This window comes from Monodelphis domestica, chromosome 3 (assembly GCF_027887165.1).
Source record: "Monodelphis domestica isolate mMonDom1 chromosome 3, mMonDom1.pri, whole genome shotgun sequence".
In the NCBI taxonomy this organism is placed as follows: Eukaryota; Metazoa; Chordata; class Mammalia; order Didelphimorphia; family Didelphidae; genus Monodelphis; species Monodelphis domestica.
Genome location: NC_077229.1, coordinates 34544682 through 34563893, shown reverse-complemented (window position 1 = coordinate 34563893; position 19212 = coordinate 34544682). Strand labels below are relative to the sequence as shown.

General features: G+C 48.6%; 1 protein-coding gene across 7 annotated transcripts in view; it reads right to left on the bottom strand.

The window, feature by feature from the left end:
• Positions 1 to 19212, bottom strand: part of NOS1 (nitric oxide synthase 1) — a 269988-nt gene that overhangs the window by 7145 nt on the left and 243631 nt on the right. For 6 of the 7 annotated variants that reach the window (XM_056821665.1, XM_056821667.1, XM_007490314.3 and 3 more), the window contains 9 exons: positions 17248 to 17326; positions 11608 to 11801; positions 10542 to 10711; positions 9534 to 9744; positions 9267 to 9354; positions 7795 to 7916; positions 5421 to 5569; positions 3757 to 3951; positions 3005 to 3123 (listed from right to left, as the gene is read on the bottom strand). In XM_056821665.1, the coding sequence (XP_056677643.1) occupies positions 3005 to 3123; positions 3757 to 3951; positions 5421 to 5569; positions 7795 to 7916; positions 9267 to 9354; positions 9534 to 9744; positions 10542 to 10711; positions 11608 to 11801; positions 17248 to 17326 (1327 nt within the window). Of the gene's footprint in view, positions 1 to 3000; positions 3124 to 3756; positions 3952 to 5420; positions 5570 to 7794; positions 7917 to 9266; positions 9355 to 9533; positions 9745 to 10541; positions 10712 to 11607; positions 11802 to 17247; positions 17327 to 19212 lie in introns of those variants that run through there. The other variant, XM_056821668.1, reaches the window with a different exon arrangement.

Sequence of the window (19212 nt, the reverse complement as noted above, 5' to 3'; positions counted from 1 at the left end):
TCCAGTTCTTTGCCACCACAAAAAGCACAGCTATAAATATTTTTGTTCAAACAGATCCTTTCTCAATTTTTTTTTTCTATCTTTGGGATACAGACCTAGTAGTGGTATTGCTGGATCAAAAGGTACATATTCTTTTAAATTCTGGGCAAAATTCTAAACTGCCTTCCAGAATGGTTGGATCCATTCACAACTCCACTAGCCATGCATTAATGTCCCAATTTTGTCACATCCCTCCAACATTTATTATTTTCCTTTACTGTTATGTTGGCTAATCTGCTAGTCCATAAGGTGGTACCTCAGAGTTGTTTTAATGTGCATTTCTCTAATCAAAAGGATTTAGAATATTTTTTCATATGATTATTGATAGCTTTGATTTCTTCAACTGAAAACTTCCTATTCATATCCTTACATCATTTATGGGGAATGACTTGGATTCTTATAAATTTGACTTAGTTCTCTTATAATTTGAGAAATTAGACTTTTATTAGAGATATTTGTTTTAAAAATTGAAAAGAAAGCATTCTTACACTTTCCCAAGTTCCCAATGTCTTCCTTCCTTCCTTCTTTCCTTCCTTCCTTCCTTCCTTCCTTCCTTCCTTCCTTCCTTCCTTCCTTCCTTCCTTCCTTCCTTCCTTCCTTCCTTCCTTCCTTCCTTCCTTCCTTCCTTCCTTCCTTCCTTCCTTCCTTCCTTCCTTCCTTCCTTCCTTCCTTCCTTCCTTCCTTCCTTCCTTCCTTATTTTAAAATTACCTATTATGTGTCAGGCAATGTGTCAAGGAGCTAAGGGTTCAAAGAAAACTGCTTTCAGGAGCTTACCTTCTGTTGGGCAAAATAACATAGCCATAGATAAATAAACATGAAATATATACAAAGCAATTTTGATAGGGATGGGTGAGGGGAACTAGCAACAGTGGAGACTAGAGAAAAGCATCATTATTAAAAATATAGCCAGGGATGTAGAAAACGTATGAAATGCTATGGGTCATAGAAGGACCACTATGAAACTAACTCTCTAGGAGAAAAAAAAAACAAAAAACCCAAGATGTTTGTTTCAGGTTTAATCTGTTATCATCTTGCTCCAATAGAATACCGGCCTGGGGATCCCAAGGACAAGTGATTCAAATCATAATCCATCTAGGTCTGCCCAACTTGATTTCTTATCTTAGGAGAAAAAATAGGGAGACCTCGAGTTTCAGAAACAAGGTGGTGGTTACATGTTAGGCATCAAAGAAAACTCTTTCATGACACTGAAGGCCCATTCTCCTCTGCTAACTTGGAGGTTGCTCTCTCCCTTTATCCTGGCTGATGATCTCTGTAGAGAGAAACTTCATCTCATTACGGACAGCTCGGAAGGGCCCGACTCAAGCTAGCTGAGCTAGTCCTCAGATCAGGCTGGGATCCGTGGCAGCTAGGACCCGTCAGGGATTGCACTTTATGACACGGTCCTAGAGAACTTGGGGTCATCGCCACTTGGCAGTGACATGCAAAGAAGGTGGTTAGGGGTGGTTTAAAGAAGTCATTTTTCAATTTCCAGACAACTGAATCTACAAGTTTTGGAAGTAAAGGCCATTTGGTCACCACACGTGGAAGGGAGAGTGGGTTATGTGGAACAGCATGGTGTAGAACTGAAATAATGGGTCCTTAGGGTATGGACTGTGTCCTGCTATGGTCAGGATGACAATAAAATTACCCTGACTTTTGGACATTAGGGAAGTGATATCGAATCCTCATTTTGGGATGGATGCTCTGGGCTGTCTCGCAGGAACACAGATCTGGAGTTGGAGGAAACCATAGAGGTCACTGAGTCTAACCCCCTTATTTTACAGATGGGGAAATAGCCCCAGAGATGATTTGGCATACTCAGGATCACACGACTAAGTGTCTTGAGTGGGATTTGAACCCAGGTCTTCCTGACTCCATGTCCATTGCTCTATCAACTATATCATGCTTCTGTCTCTAGTGGAGAGAGCATTGAATCTAAAGTCACAAGTTAGAGGTTCAAATCCCAGCTCTTCCATTTACTAGGCGACTTTGGGCAAATCACTGGATTCCTTGAGTCTTAATTTCCTCAGGTATAAACTGAAGGAGTTGGAGTGGATGCCTCAGAAGACCCGCTCGGCTCTAAATATGTGATCCTGTGATCTCCAGTTGTCCAGACTAGGATATATGTTAACATTCTCAAAATAAAATTAACTGTCATTTGCATCTGTGAGCAGATTGCCTGAGGCTCAGTGCAGTGTGACAGAAAAAGCGCTGACCTGGGAGCCAAGACGCCCTAGATTCAGACCTTGCCTCTGCTGCATACTTGCTGCTGGACCTCTGCATTAGTAGAAGAGAGTTTAATTTCGGAGGTTTCTTACAGCAACATCGCCACAGGGCTCATCTCTGTCCCCTCCCTAACAATGATATTCTAGCTGGGGAAGCTGATGGATTGGAAGCAAGAACATAGTGGGAAGTGCTACGGCTGCCTCCAGGTCGGAAAGCCCTGCTAGTCACTAAGTGGAGAGCCATGGTCCAAAGAGAAGCCATTTGAAGAGGCGTCTGGTGGCACAGCAGGCAGGATGGACATTCTGTGTCTAAGCCAGAAAGAGAACGAGCACTTCCATTTTCCTGGAGAAGTACCACAAAAGCTACCTCCAGGTCCATTTTTAAAGAGAAATTCGGTTCAGGGCGCTAGAAATGTCCTGACACCACGTCCCATGGCTGGAGAACCTGGACACCAGGAGGCGGATGATGGGGAGGTTGTTAAGGCCAAGTCAAGGAGGAACTCCTCTGTTCCAGAGCTTCTGGGGAGGGGAGGTAGCGGCCTATTTGACCCAACTGTTATTGTTGAACTGAAGTTCTAATCGGGTGTTTGTGCCAGGGGAGTACATGCAGTTATTCCCAGAACCCTCAAGATGTTGGCGCCCTTGGTCACAGTCCTGGTTGCTCTTCCCTCATTCCACCCCAGTCTAATTTTGCTTGCCTTTGGTGTCTGAGATTTCCATAGAAATAGAACTGGCTTACTCATCAGTGTCCTTCTTGCTCTCTTCAATGAAGGCAATGGACTCAGATCTAAGGCGGTTGGTCACTTCATATGTGCGCAGGGTGACCCCAAATATGTCCTCATGGTAGCGGTTGTCATCCTAAGGGACAGAAACACTGGTTTTGAGGCCAGCAAGAAGTTCTCCAGAGTCATACAAGAGGCCAGTTATTGTTGGGAAATAACAAGAACTTGGTGCTTTCTAAAAATGTGTGTCAGTGACAGACATTTGTTTCTAACTTGCTATGAGATCCTAGGGTGCAGTTAGGATAAAGGGAGCCAGGCCTGGAGACAGGAGTTCCTGGACTCAAATCTGGCTACAAACACTTCCTAGCTGTATGACTATTGAAACCAATGCTTAATGTCAACTCGCAGATGTTAATGTTAACAGACATTTAAAAAAAAAGAGACACCTTAGACAAGTCACTTCCCCTGTAGGGCCTTGACTTTTTCCTTTGTGAAATAAGAGGGTTAGAGTAGAAGGGAGAAAGCTTACTGTTGTGAGAAGAGGGTTAGAAGACCTGGGATTGATTCCTGGAGCTATGTCTTATGAGGTGCCCCTTAAACTCTCTGGGCCTCAGTTCCTTCATCTATAGAGCGAATGGGGCTGGACTTGATACGCTCTAAATCCCCTTCAAACAGCATGGATGAAGTTACTTCTCCACCTCCTAATAGTCCATTTCAGCTATAAAATGCTCCTCCATGGAAGGTTTCAGAACAGCCCCTTATCACTCACCCTCAGTTTGCTAATGAAAACCCCAGCCTCCTCTGGTGAGAGCCCGCCCTGCTGGATCATGATGCGCTGGATGGCTTTCAGGACATCGGCCGCCATCGTGACATCCCCACACACATAGATGTGTCCCCCTTGTTCCTTCAGGGCTCTGTACACAGTGTCTGCCAGCTGTTCCTGTAAGGCATCCTGTACATATTTCTGTGGGGAAGAGGGTGTCAATAGTGAAGGCCTGGCCAGTCCTAGAGCTTGGACACCCTCTTCCCTTCCTTCCTTCCTTTCTTTTTTACTGAGTCTATCCTACCCTGCCAACTTCCACTTAGAAAACCATCTCTCGTAATGAAAATTAAGAGAGGAAAAATTTTTGGTAAAACCAATCAGCCTGTGTCTGACAGTATATATGATACTCTTACCCCATAATCCCCGACTGTTGCAAACAAGGGATCTAGATGTATTTTGTTAATAATAATAATGACACAATCTAACACTTATGCAGTGCTTTAAGGCTGGCAAAGCGCTTGGTCTATATTATCTACTTTCACCTTCCCACTCATTTTCTCAGCTCACCCCCAGGCCATACTTTGTCCCCTGTTTCAAAGGGCTCCTTCTAGACAGTGACTCATTCCTTCTTGTATCTGTGAGATGGGAAGAAGCCTCAAAAGGCAAGCATGTCCTTGTCCTTGTTAAAGCGAAGATGGTCTTTCCAAGAATCTCAGCATCTTAGAACTGGAAGGGAACTTGGAGACCATCTTGACCAAATCATACCTGAACAAGGATCCTCAACAAGCAGGCAGCTAGCTTTTCCCCAAAGACCAACGCAGCCCATCCTCCTTTGGAGTAGTTCCAGATATTGGAAAGCAGACTGTCCTCTGTGCCTGGAATGCTTTCCCTCCCCACCTTAGCTTTGTTCCCTTTAAGACTCAGAAGCATAATGGACAAAATCCTAGACTTGGAATCAGGTAGACCCGAGTTAAAATCCTCCCTTAGGCCCTTCCTAGTTATGTGATCCCAGGCAAGCTACTTCCCGTGTCTGGGCCCCACTTTCCTTTTCTGTAAAGTGAGGGGACTACATTCCATGGGCTCTATGGTCCTGTATCCCAGTTTTGCCAAAAGCCGGTCCCGTACAAATGTGCTTTTCCCTTTTTAGCTGTTAGAAAAGATCCAGTAAACTCATTCTTCTAAAGAGGTGAACTGTGGACAAGTTTTATTGGGTTACCTCCTGTACCTTATACTAAAAATCAATCTTGATGCCCCCAGCTCTTAGGGCCATCCCTCCCTACAGTTACTTTTCATGCAATTTATATATGTTCTCTAGATATTTACTCGTGTATACATTATCTCCGTCCTCTCCTTTCTTCCCTCCCCCCTTCCCCTCCTCCAATATAATTTAAATTCCTTGAGGGCAGAGATTGTTTCCTAATAATTGCTTGTCAAATCTTCCTCCCTACTCTCACCCACTCTTCCTAATTCTGTCCTCTGAGAACAGAGAATAAATCTAGACTTTGCTCCATGTCATAAGATTTTAACTCCTGGAAGTCACTGACTGCCCAGAGTCCATTGAGTGTTAATGTGGCACAGCAGCTCCTTCTCTCCATGGAGCAAAAGAGAGGCCTGAAGGTCTCTCTAGGGTGTGCCCGTCAGGTTGTGGCATGGGAAGGGCAGGGAGTTACCTTTGGTTTGTCTGGCTCTCGGGAATATGCTGTGTACAGCTCTCTGAAGACCCCCTTGTTCTTGGCCTGTAAGGTTTCCTCTTTGTAAATGTGGTCAATCTTGGACTGCCGACATCCAAAGACCAGGATCATGTGACATGGAGTCATTCCTGGGAACCAGGGAAACTCGGGTCACTGACAATACTAGCAACTGACTAGGAGGGAAGCCCATGCAGACATAGTAGCAGTAGCAGCAGTAATAGTACTAGTAGCAGCTATAAGTATTATCACAACAGTGGTTAATATTTATTTATTTGAGAAGCAGTGTGGTGTAGTGGATAGAGAACTGATCTGGAAGCTAGAAGACCCTGAAGGAACGAAGGAGGGAGCATTTTCTTATATCTAATATAAATCCATCCTTCTTCCTTCCCATCCTCTCATCCTTCCTTCCTGCCTTTCCTCTCTCCTTTTTCTAAATTTTGGTTGCTTATCCATTTAGAGTTTGTTTCGAGATATGGTATAAGATGCTGGTCTAAACCCATTTTCTGCAAAAACTGCTTTCCAGTTTTTCTATCAGTTTTATCAAATACAGAATCTTTTTCTCCACTGTATATATTTTGGGGTTTATCAGAAGTTGGACTTCTTGTATTTGTTTACTTCTGGGTTTTGCTTATCTAGTCTATACCACTGATCTAGTTTACTAATTTTTTTAAACCAGTGCCAAGGGATTTTGATAATCTCAACTTTATTGATTAGTTTGAGATCTGCTAATCCTTGTTCTCCTTATTCTTCCCCCTCACTAATTCCTCTGAGATTCTAGACTTTTAGCTACCTTAAGCTGAATTCTTTGACTATTTCATCTAATTCTATAAAATAAACCCATAAATTATTTTTGGTAGTGTCATCAGTATAGTGGTACTGGTTTCAGATTTCATCTCTGATGCTTTTTGTGTGATCCTGGGCAAATTTCTCAGCTTTCTGGAGCTTTAATTTCCATAAAATGATGTGGTTAGACTTGATGGTTCCTGAGATTGTAATCCTGTGGTGATTTTTTATTACATTAATGTGGCCCAACCATGAACAGTTGCTGTATTTCCAACTATTTAAATCCTCCTTTATTTCTATAAATACTCTGTTTTATATTTATATAATTCCCAAATGTGTCTTGGTATATTAATGACCAAATATGTTATGTATTTCATAGTTACTTTGAATAGATTTTCTATTGTTTCCTCTTGGCTTTTTGTTCTATTGCAGAGAAAAATGCTGATGATTTTTGTGGGTTTATTTTTTATTCTGCATCATTCTTGAATCTGCTAATCATCTCAATTAGTTCATTGATACTCTGGTGTTTTCTAAGTAAACCATCATGTCACATGCAAATAGGGATATTTTTGACTCATCTTCGTCAGTGTTTATACCTTTAATTTTCCTTGTGTCTTATTGCTATAGTTAGCATTTCTAGAATTATGTCGAATAATCCTGGGGAGAGAGAACATCCTTGATTTATCCCTTTCCATATTGGGAATGCTTCCAGTGTTTTCCCATTCGAAATAATAGCTCTTTGCTTTAGATCATATTATAGAAGGGCATTTCTGTGCCAAAGCTTTTTATAGATTTTAGCATAAACGTGGACTATGTTGAAACCTTCTGAAGTAACATACATCTATTATAATCTATTGAAATGACATAGAGCTAAATCTATATCAGTTGAAATAACCATTGGGTTTTACAGGCTTTATGCTAATAACTTCTAATATTGAGCCACTGTTGTGTCCCTGGTATAGATCCAACTTGGTCAAAATGAAAAATTTTTTTTAATATGGAGCTATATAGGTAGTGTGTATACGTATACACACACACACACACACATACAGGTAAGGGATGTTATATTTATATCCCTTCCCTTTCCTTTTGTCTTAGAACTAGTACTGGGTATTGGTTCAAAAACAGAAGAGCAGTAAGGGTTAAGCAATAGGGGTTAAGTGACTGGCCCAGGGTCACATAGCTAGAAAGAGTCTGAGGCTAAATTTGAACCCAGGACCTCCCATCTCTAGGTCTGCCTCTCCATCTACTGAGCCACTCAGCTGCTTGAAAAGGGAGATATTTTTGATTGAGGAGCATTTCTCCAGTTTTTGATCACTGGATGTAGAGTGAGAGAAGCAGGGCTCAAATCATAGCTTTTCTACGCTCCACATGTGTGACCTTATTCCCTTGTAGAAAGATGAGGATGGACTAGAGGCTCTTCGAGGTACTTCCCAGGCCACAATTCTGATTCTGCCATCCAGGGTGCGGCTCGCTGCACTTCCACAGAGGGCCGGCCCTTCTCTCTGAGGCTAAGCAGTCCTGCTGCAGGGTCCCGGAGGTGAAGACTAGGAGGTAGAGCACGACTCACCTTTGTGCTGGATATCGAAGAGCCGCTGCTGCCAGAAGCTCCGGAAAGGGGCGATGCCCGTGCCTGGGCCAACCAGGATACAGGGCACCTGGGGGTCCCGGGGCAGGTGGAAGCTGGGAGCGCTGGACGAAGAAGGCCTTGTTTCAGTATCAGACAAATAAGCCCACACCTCCCCAACAAGACACGAATGACGATAATGGCTGGCATTGCTGGACTCTCTCTAGAGGGGCCGCAGAGACTCCCGAGCCCAACCACCACCAAAAAGCTAGATGAGGGAAGTGAGTCCCCAAGGGCACGCCTAAAAAATGCCACGTCAGGATTTGAATCCGAGTCCTTCAATCCCAGGACCCCCTCTTCCTGCTCTACTATGCATGGGCTTCCCATGCCACAGAGGAGGTCACCCTGGAGACAGAAAGCAAATCTTTCTCAGAAGGCCAGCTGGGTGGCTGCCTCAGAGAAGACCAAAGGGACCACAGTGTGCCTGGCACGCTGCTATTGTTTTCAGTTGTTCCAGCATGTCTGACCCTCTGTAACCCCCATCAGAGTTTTCGTGGCGGGAGGTGCGGGAGCGGCCAGCCATGTCCTCCTGCTTGTTGGACAGAGGAAGAGGCTCAGTCAAACAGGGTGGAGTGACTGACCCAGGGTCCTATGGTCAGGAAGTGTCTGAGGCCAGATTTGAACCCAGGAAATGAGTCTTAAAGGGGCATCCAAAGATTCTTAATGAGACACTTAATGAAAGCTTCCTCCCTCCCTTCTCTTCCTCCCTCCCCTCCCCCTTTCCGTTCCCCCTCCCCTCCCTCCCTCTTTCCTTCCTTCCTTCCTTCCTTCCTTCCTTCCTTCCTTCCTTCCTTCCTTCCTTCCTTCCTTCCTTCCTTCCTTCCTTCCTTCCCTCTTTCCCTCCTTCCTTCCTTCCTTCCTTCCTTCCTTCCTTCCTTCCTTCCTTCCTTCCTTCCTTCCTTCCTTCCTTCCTTCCTTCCTTCCTTCCTTCCTTCCTTCCTTCCCTCCCTCTTTCCCTCCCTCTTTCCCTCCTTCCTTCCTTCCTTCCTTCCTTCCTTCCTTCCTTCCTTCCTTCCTTCCTTCCTTCCTTCCTTCCTTCCTTCCTTCCTTCCTTCCTTCCTTCCTCCCTTCCTTCCTTCCTTCCTTCCTTCCTTCCTTCCTTCCTTCCTTCCTTCCTTCCTTCCTTCCTCCCTCCCTCCCTCCCTCTCTTCCTTTCCTTCCCTCTTTCCTTCCCTCTTTCCTTCCTCCTTTCCTCCCTCCCTCCCTCCCTTCTTCCCTTCCTCCCTCCTTTCCTCCCTCCTCCCTTCTTTCCCTGGGGCCATCACACATGTGGAGTCTGAGCTCTCGCACTGGAGACCAAGAAGCAGGGCCATCCTTCTCCTGGTCCCAGAGAAGGGTCTGCTCTTTGTGGAGGGATTTCTGTGCTGGGGAACCTCAGCCTCCTGCCTTGCTGCCCCCTCCCAGCTGCGGCTCACCCTCGAACGAAGCAGGGCACCACCTCCTCCGGCTGGATCCGGTTGAGCCAGGAAGAGCAGACGCCATGGTGGATCGGGCCATCCCCATCTGGCAAAGAAACACACGATGCAAGTGTCCAGCTGCCCCACCTGGCCCGATGCCAGCAGGTGGGAGCCGCGTGCACTGCCCCAGACTAGGGAGGGCAGAAACGGGGCTGCAGGCCACCCCATCTCTCGCCCCAAGGAAGGAAGGAGATGCCGGCCTCGGCCTGTCCCTGCCCTGCCTACCTCCGGTGCGGTAGGACACGACGGCCACGGTCAGGTGCACCTCGTCAGGGTACATGTCTGGGGACGAGCTGATGGAGTAGTAGCGGGGCTGCAGCAGGGACAGCTGGGTCAGCAGGAGGGTGGACGGCATCTGCACGGACGGGAATTCCTCCAGGGCCTCCACGATGGTGGGATTCTTGCCCCACTTCCATTCCTCGTACTCCTGTAAGCCCTGCGTGGTGGGGGAGGAAGGCAGTGGAACCCGAGGGTCACTGAGGCCAACCCTGTTTTCCAGGAGGGGAAACTGAGGCCCAAACTGGGGCAGGGGCATGGCGGCTCTGTGACCCCATTAGGGGTTTTATTGGAAAGGATTGCCATTGTCTTCTCCAGAGTCACCAGTTACAGATGAGGAAATGGAGGCCAACAGGGTGAAGTGACTTGCCCAGGGTCACACAGTTATAGAACCAGGACGGTCTGGCTGCTGAGCCAGCGCTCTTTGGATAATGCGATGGCTCATGCTCTCCTGCTGGAGGCTGTGAGGAGGCCGAAGAGAACCGCAAAAAGTCTGTGGGCCCACGCCGTGCCTGCCTCGCTCTCACCGAGTGGTCATCTCCTCTTCAGAGAAGAGGCGGTGTGATATTGGAGACGGCCCTGGACTTGGAGTCAGGAAGCCCTGAGTTCAAGTCCAGCCTCAGACACTGGCTGGCTCTGGGACCTCAGACACGTGACTTAATGTCTCTCAGCCTCAGTTTCCTCACATGAAAAGGATGGGGTTTGATGCGGCCTCTGAGGTCAATTCTCAGACCCCGAGACCCAGCGAGCAGACGGGCTTCTCCCCAGGGCCCCAGGGCGCCCCTTTCAGCAGGACCCTCGTCCTCCCCAGAAGGGCTCGCTCGGCCCCCTCAGCTTTCTCTCCTCCGAGACCCAACGCCCTCCCGGGCTGGCCCTTCCCTCCCGGCTGCCTGGCCGGCCTCAGGGCCCTGGAAGCTTCGCTTCCTTAGCTGCCCACTCCCGCCTTGCCAGCCTCACCTTGCTGAGGACCAGCAGCCGCTGCTTCTCCTTCTCGCTGGTGGCCAGGGAGGCGAACTGCTGCAGCTGCAGGGGCGTGGGGGGCGTCGTGATGTCCAGGTAGTACTTAAAGGCCTGGAAGATGGTGCAGGGCGGGATGCGCCGCTCATCCGTCCAGTTGCTGATGACGCCTGCGTGAGGACGGGGCCATCAGCGCCATGTCAGGCCCTGCTGGCCGAGCCTCGCACCCAGAGCTCACGGGCCTTCCTCCAAGCCCAGACGTTTCCCCCAAAAGCAGGGCTGGGATGGGGCCCCCTGGACGTTAGAGGGAGTCCCAGGACGTCCGGCTCACAAAGGACAGGCTGTTCCTTTGCTCTGCTGTAGCTGCCGCGCCATAAAGGAAGAAGGAAACAAGCATGCCGGGAGGGGCAGCCAGGAGGCTGGGGGGGGGGCAGCGAGCCAAGCTGGCCTCAGGCCCTTCTAGCCGGGTGACCCTGGGCGAGTCACTTAGCCCTGCTGCTCTTCTGCCTTGGGTCTAGCCTGGGCCGTGCCCGGCGTGCGCTCATCGTCCCTGTTTTAGAGGGAGGCCACAGGCTAAGTGACTTGTCCAGGGCACCCACCTGGGAAGCTTCCGAGGCGACATTTGCACGCGGGTCTTCCCGACGCACGGCTCCCCCCCGTTGTGAGACTTTCAGTGGGCACCTTTGGGCGCTTTAAAGTTTGCAGAGCATTTCACATGCTCTCCCCCTCCTTCAAACCCTTTAACAGTTCCGTGAAAAGCATTCTCCATCTTCTGTTTTATAGATGGGAAACGTGCTGGGGTAGAGGAGCAGCTAAAACCACGGGCGGGATTTGAACCCGGGTCTCCCTCCATCTGAGCCCAGGGCTAGGTTCTCTATGCCAGAGGGAACCAAAACAGGCCAGGAAAGGGAGGCCTGGGTAGAGTCCCTCCCTGAGGAAGGCCCGGCCTGAGAGGGTCACCGAGGCCTCTGACGGCAAGGCCTCCCTGTCCCAGGCCACACCAGCTCTCTCCTGCTATCCCACAGCAAAATGGCGCATCCTGGGGGGCCAGCCTGGGGGCCATTACCCAGAGCTGTGCTCCTCTCCTCCAGAAGCTCCACCTTCACCAGCTGGTTGGCAGGAGGGGCGTCCTCCAGGCGATCGATCAGGGCATTCACCATGTCCTCATGGTTGCCAGGGAACACGCCCAGATGGTCCCCGGGCTGGTACTGCAACTCCTGGTTCCCGTTGGTGTGCAGGCGAACAAAGATGGTGGATCGGCTGAAGGGAGAGCTGGGAGTTAATATCAGGAAGGCGCGCTCACCCCGAGGCCCCTCTGCCCCCAGGGAGGTAACTGGGGTCCAGAAAAGACAGGACTGGGCCAAAGTCCCTTTATTCACGAACAGCAGAGGGGCGGCTCGGACTCCCACACCACTATGCGGTCCAGAGGATGATGATGACGCCCAGGTATGTTTGGGTCTGACTAGGGTCAGCAGGGCCTAAGCCCCCCCCCTCCCCCCCCCAGGGGATGGCAGGGTCCCAAAGAGAAGAAGATGTCGCCGCCTGCCCTCCTCCTTTTCCACTTTTTGTCACATCTCCTTCCGGATTTCCCTGGCTACTGTGAAGGTACCCCCCTCCCCCACTTCCCAGAATCCTCTTCTAGCCTGTACTGCTTTTAGCATGCATACATGGCCTTTTTGTAAGGTAAACCCCATTTCCCCCACTGATGCGCATCAGAATTTCAGAAAAGCTTTCTCTCCCCACCTGTGGCCCCATTCCTCACTGGCCTCCTGCTCTCCTCACCCTTTCTTTTTCTTCTTTCTGAGCAGTCATACATGATGCCTACACTAGCACTTAAATGTACAGAGGGAGGGGTTTTTGGACCTGACCTGTGCTTTTATTGGTGTAAGGAACTTCCAGTGAGGACACTCCCTCCATCTGTGAGGTGATGCAGTGGATAGAGCGCCCAGCCCAAAGCAGGAAGACCCACATTCACATTTGGCCTTAGGCACTAGCTGTGTGACCCTGGACCAGTCACTTCACCCTGTTTGCCTGTTTCATCTTCTGTCAAATGGGCTGGAGAAGGAAATGGCAAACCACTCCAGTATCTTTGCCAAGAAAACCCCGAATGGGGTCATAGAGAATCCAGCAGGACTGAAACCACTAAATAACCATTCTCTTGAAGAGCTGACAAGGTCATTTAAAGGTGAGGTGATTTCCCATGGTCACCCAGACAATGTATATTCGAGGCTGGACTTGAATTCAGGCCTTCCAGACTGTGTGTCTGACTCTATCCAGTGCAGCACACTGCCTCTCATGGGAAGCAATTATCAATTAATTTGGTGAGATGTCTTTTTGTAATGCAAATCAGCTCTCTGTAATCTAAATCTTTTTCTTCCTTCCTTTCTTCCTTTCTTCCTTTCTCTTTTCTTTCTTTCTCTTTCTTTCTTTCTCTCTCTCTCTCTCTCTCTCTCTCTCTCTCTCTCTCTCTTTCTTTCTTTCTCTCTTTTCTTTTTCTCTCTCCTTTCTTTCTCTCTCCTTCCTTCCTTCCTTCCTTCCTTCGTTTTTCCTTCCTTCCTTCCTTCCTTCCTTCCTTCCTTCCTTCCTTCCTTCCTTCCTTCCTTCCTTCCTTCCTTCCTTCCTTCCTTCCTTCCTTCCTTCCTTCCTTCCTTCCTTCCTTCCTTCCTTCCTTCCTTCCTTCCTTCCTGCTTTCCTTTCTCTTCTCTTGTCACCCCAATTTTCTTAAAGTAAGGCCCACCTGCCATGAACAGAACTCATGGATGATCAGGTGCCGAGGCCACATTCATGAACAGCTGAGCTGAGGGGCCACCGTTTGTCCTTTGATAAATCTCTTGTCCCGCTGAGCTACAGATTCCCTCATTTACCAAGAGGGTTTGGCCTAACCCTGAGGGGCAACAGAGTTGGCACCCATCGGTGCCCAGATTGAGAAGTGGGGCACTGACTTAGCTAGGTATCCAGCAGGGGGTGCTGTGGAACTCCGTTTTTGCGGGTGAGTGGGAAGGGAGAATTCTTTCTTTCATTTGGCTAAACCACATCAGGATGAGGGCCTCTTGGATGTTGACATAATCACTTTGTGCTTTCTCCCAGAATTCCCATGATTTCTTTCAGAAATCTCATTTGCCTGCAGTCCCTTCCTCCAGTGCAGTAGAAATGCTGAGGCCCCAGAGCTTGCGGAGCTATTTTTTTCCCTCCCAAAAAATGCTTAGTTGGTGAAACTCTTGGGCCAGCTCATGCTGGCCCTCGTGTAGATATCAAAATGTGCTCAGGGAGATAAGACGGGGGCAGCTGGAGAACACTGGGCGGAAGCTGGCCCGGCTGGGCGGGTGGGCCCAGCACTGTTCCTGCAGCAGGGTTGGGTGGGGGGGCCGGAGGGAGCCGCCTATGGCGCACAGTCAGGGCTTCTGCGTGGTTTGTGGTTCCGGGGCACCTCCTGTAATGGGATGGTGCTGGCTTGGCTCTAGGCTGGGTTACTGATTCACTATGGCTGATGCTGGCTCGGGAATGGTGATCAGTAACTTTGGGGTGGTCCTGATGTCATGCTGTCTAAACTTAAGAGCAGCTGGCTGGCTTGTGGAGAGCTTGGAATCCTGAAGACTCATCTTTATGAGTTCAAACCTGGTTTCAGACACTTCCTAGCTGTGTGACCCTGGGCAAGTCACTTCACCCTGAGGACCTCAGTTTTCTCATCTGCAAAACGAGCTGGAGAAAGAAATGGCAAACCGCTCCACTGTCTCTGCCACGAAGACCCAAAATTGGGTCATGAAGAGTTGAACACAACTGCAATGACTCAACAACAAATGTAGCCCAAGATATTTTTTTTCATCTTGTGACACATACATAGATTTATTTAGACAAACGAGGGGAAGAGAAGGTTCATGGGGTCCTCGTGCTGGAAGGAACTTCAGAGGTCAGAGAGGTCATCTAGTTGAATCCTCTGATTTCACAGATGAGGAAACTGAGCCCCAGGGAGGACAGTGACTTGCCCCAGGTCACAGGAGCAGTCCGAATCAGAGGTAGGATTTGAGGCTTTTGAGTCTAGAGCCAAAGCTCTTGTGCTCTTTTCCCATGGTCCTGTGTTGCCTCCCTAGGTTCTAGTCACAGCCTCCTAGAGAGGCTGGCTTCTGTCTAGTGTTCTCCAGGATGCCTTCGTTTTTATCTGTTTGGCTGCATTTTGATAAGAAGCTTGTATGAGTTGACCCAAAAGTTGATTAATTCTTGGTTGGTACCTAAAAAGAGAGGTATTTGTTTTGGATTCAACCACCTATTCCCTTCAACCTTTGGATAGCTAAGTGGCTCAGTGGTTAGAGATGCAGACCTAGAGTTGGGAAGTCCTGGGTTCAAATTTGGCCCAAGACACTTCCCAGCTGTGTGCCCCTGGGCATATCACTTAACCCCCATTGCCTAGCCCTTTCAGCTCTTCTGCCTTGGAACACATACTCAGGACAGATTCAAAGACCAAAGGAAAGGCTTAAAAAACCCCACCCCAGGTTAAGTGACTTGTTTAGGATTACATAGCCAGCATGAATCAAAGACCGGAACCATATCTTCCTGACCCCAAGGCTAACTCACTCTAGCTATTATAATAATAATAGTATCACCTACCTCTCCGGGTTGCTGTGAGCAGCCAAAAAGATAATGCATGTAAAGCGCTTAGCCCAGTGCCTGGCACACAGAGAAATATTTTGTTGTTGTTCAGATTGGCAGAGTGGCAGAGATCCTTGAGTGGGTTGCCATTTCCTTTCCTAGCTCTTCTAGCTCGTTTTACAGATGAGGAAACTGAGGCAAACAGGGTGAAGTGGCTTGCTCAGGGTCACTGAGCTAGTGTCTGAGGCCAGACTTCAATTCAGGAAGTTGAGTAACTCCAGGCCACTGCACCACCTAGCTGCCCATCTCTGCAAACCTCCGAATTCTTCAAGGTCTGTCTCACCTCTGCCCTCCTTTATAAGCGGGCCCTTGGCAACATCATTCTCTTGTCTTTCTAACTTACTGTCTGTTGAACATTTATGTTTTCATACCGGAATGTCTTCTGGGTTTCAGGGCACTAATTGCTAAGTGACTTGCCTCCCCCTCATGTGACTCTCTCTGATTTCTGTTTAGATTTGCAAATTCAATGCTCAAGAAGCTGCTGATTATCTCCTAGCTAAATTACTTAACCCTGTTTGCCTAAGTTCCTTCATCTGTAAAATGAGCTGGAGGGGGAAATGGCAAACCACTCCAGTGTCATTGCCAAGAAAACTCCAAATGGGGTCACAGAGAGTGAACAACAAAAACAACTTTTTGCCTGCAATTAGTGGGATCATCTCTAGGCCTGGATCTCAGTCCACTGAGCCACCTTGCTGCTCCCAAACATACTTTTTCATCCTAAGAATAAAGAAATGGAGGCAGCTGGATCACTCTGTGGATTGAGAGCCAGTCCTGGAGATGGGAGGTCCTGGGTTCCAATCTGGTCTCAGATACTTTTTAGCTGGGTGACCCTAGACAAGTCACTTAACCCCCACTACCTATTCCTTACTTCCCTTCTGCCTTGGAACCAATACACAGTCTTGATTCTAAGATGGAAGGGTTTTAAAAAAAATAAAATGCACTCTATTAAAACATGAGAACATAATATTAAATAGAAAAATAGAGACTTTCAGAACATACTTGAAAACGCGGTGACCCCTTGGAACAGGCTGATACCTTGCTCACTGATTTCGAACTCTTATCCATCTATTCTGATCTCTAGTTTCATTGACAATCCTTAATCAGAATATTTCCCAGCAACTGTATTCTAGTTCTCTTAAGTTGGAGTTAAAGGCTCTTCCCAGTGCCTGGCACATAGTAGGTGCTCAATAAATGCTTGTCGACTGACTAAAGCCAACAGAGGATAGGATGCAGAAGCCCTTAGAGGAGCCTTACAGATGTGGTGATACAGGTCAGGGACTCTCTTCTACAACTGCTGAAATAATTAATCTACAATTAGTTTTAATACCATTGATGAGGAATCTCATCTCTTCTATGTTTCAGTGCAGCAAGAATAAGAAGGCTAACTGTATGGCTCCATAGGGGGCCAGTCTTTTATGACCCACTCCCATGGCCTGTTCTCTACTGTAAGAAGAGAATTTTCCCATTAAAGAGGGGACGGGAGCCTTCCCTTGCCAACAGGGTTAGACCTCTGTTAGTCCATAAATGGGCATTTATCTTGTCCACGTGACGGCCCTGGCAATGGCCTGGCATCGGGTGCTTCTCTCTGGCAGCCTCGTCTCTTAAAGCTCGTAGTCCGGGCCATCTCAGAGAGATGCTACCTGAAGGAAGCTACCAGGCTCTGAGCCCCGCCCGCGTTAATTACCCTGGCGCCTGCGCATTAATTACCCCTGTGCGTCTGCGCATTAATTACCCCTGTGCGCCTGCGCATTAGGGACCAGAGCCTGTTTTACAGGTATTGTCTCCCAGAATCCCCCCTGCAGGCATTAACAGCCTACACATGAAGAAATATGGCGACGCCTGAGGCAGATCTGATTTCGGGCCTTCCCCTTGGCCAGGCCTGGTGCCCATGGCCCCTACGGTCTCTCTCCCTTCCCGATGCCCCCAAGCTGGCCTTTTCTCCCCCGCGGGTGTAAATCAAGAAGCCCCAGAAAGGCCAAGCGTTTCCCAGGCACTCCCAGGAGCCAGAGGGAAGAGAGAGCCCAAGAGGCTGATCAAGCCTCCTGCAGAGGCGGGCTCTTACCTGGAATTAGGGCTCTGGAGATTCTGGCGACTGAGAAGCCGGGCAGCCGACACTCGTTTTTTGTGGATGCTGTATAGGCCTGGGGGAAAGAGATTTCCTGAGAAGGGGCCGCGGCTGTCCCCGAAACCGCCCTAACCCTCCCCATGGCTCCGTGTCCCCCCCCTCTCCCAGCTCCCTCAATGAGCCCCTCGTTCAGCAAACCAGGCTGGGGCTATTGCCCTCCTTTTACAGACAGGTTAAATGACTAGCCCAGGGTCCCACGGCCAGGAAGTACTTGGGGCACGATGGGAAGGCAGGTGTTTCCCGCTCCAGGTCCAGTGCTCTAACCATTGCCCCATCTCGCTGCCTTTCTAAAGGTCCTCTGCTTGCCCTTGGCCTAGACCTAACCCATGCTTCCCCCATCCCCCTACACCTTGTTCCCTCATTTCCTCATCTGTCAAGTGAGCTGGAGAAGGGAATGGTGAACCCCTCTGCCAGGAAAAAGAGTCAGACAAGACTCCACAACGACAGTCTGTGCCAGGCACGCTGCCAAGAGCCAGGGGCACAAAGACGGCCTAATGCCTGGTCCTTGACTGCAAAGAGCTAATGATGTCCGAGCCAATACGCAAAAGAAACCAAAAGAAACCATCTGTACAGGATACGTATAGATACAAATCTAGAAATGGAAGGTGGCTTTAAAGGGAAGGGCCTAGGGCGGCAGCCTGGGACCTGGGGGGGGGGGGGGCGGGGAGGGGCCTAACAGACCACTGTGGAACTGGATTTGAACCACTTGAAGCACTCAGCTTCCTTTTTCATCGGAGGACAATGATGTCTGACAGCTACTCAGTTTTTTAAACCCCCACCTTCCTGCTTAGAATCAGGAGTGTTTCTGGGCCCAATGCAGAAAAGCAGTAAGGCTGAGGTAATTGGGATTAAGTGACTGTGCCAAGGTCAAAACAGGATCTTTTGTCTCTAGGCCTGACTCTCATTCCATTGAGCCACCTACCTACCTGCTGCTGTGAGCAGGCAGACAGGCAGAAGAGCAGTAAGGGCTAGGCAATCTGGGGTTAAGTGACTTGCCCAGGGTCACTCAGCTAGGAGGTGTCTGAGGCAACGTTTGGACCTAGGCCCGGTTCTCTATCCACAGAGCCATCCAGCTGCTGCTAAAATTCTTTTTTTTTTTAATCCTCTTACTTTACATCTTAAAATCACTACTGTGTATTTGTTCCAAGGTAAGGGCTAGGCAATGGGGATTGAGTGACTTGCCCAGGGTCGCCCAGCAGGGAAGTGTCTGAGGCTACATTTGAACTCAGAACCTCCCATCTCTAGGCTGATTCTCCATCCCACTGAGCCCTCTAGCTGCCCTAGTCAGAGTTTTTGTGAGTTTCTGTTGTGAGATAAAGTATGTATGCAGCCTTGCCAACTTGCCAAGAGTCCAATGGACTCTTCAGCACAGTATCAGAATATTATAACTCCTTGAGTAGGGATTGCTTCATTCTTTGTCTCTGTTTCCCCATCCAGTAGACAGTAGTCGCTTAACAAGGCTTAGTGGCTTGACGGACTTAGAGCATCTCAGAGCCTATCTTGTATGGACTCTGTAGATCCCTTGTATGTACCTAGTTATTTACATTTTATCTCCTCTATTAGAATGTGAGCTCCTTGTAGCCAGGGACTGTTTTTGTTGTTGTAAAGTCGCATGTGACTCTTCCTGACTCTGTTTGGGGTTTTCCTAGCCAAGACATTGGAGTGCTTGGCCACTTCCTTCTCTAGTTCATTTTACAGAGGAGAAAAATTGAGACAAGCAGGATAAAGTGACTTGCACAGGGTCATACAACTACTAAGTGTCTGAGGCCAGATTTGAAGGAAGGTCCTCCTGATTCCAGGCCCAGCACTCTATCCTAGGAGCCACCTAGCTATGTAATAATAATACCTATGGTCTCTACCATTAGAATGCAAGCTCCTGAGGCAGTTAGGTGGCTAAGCGGA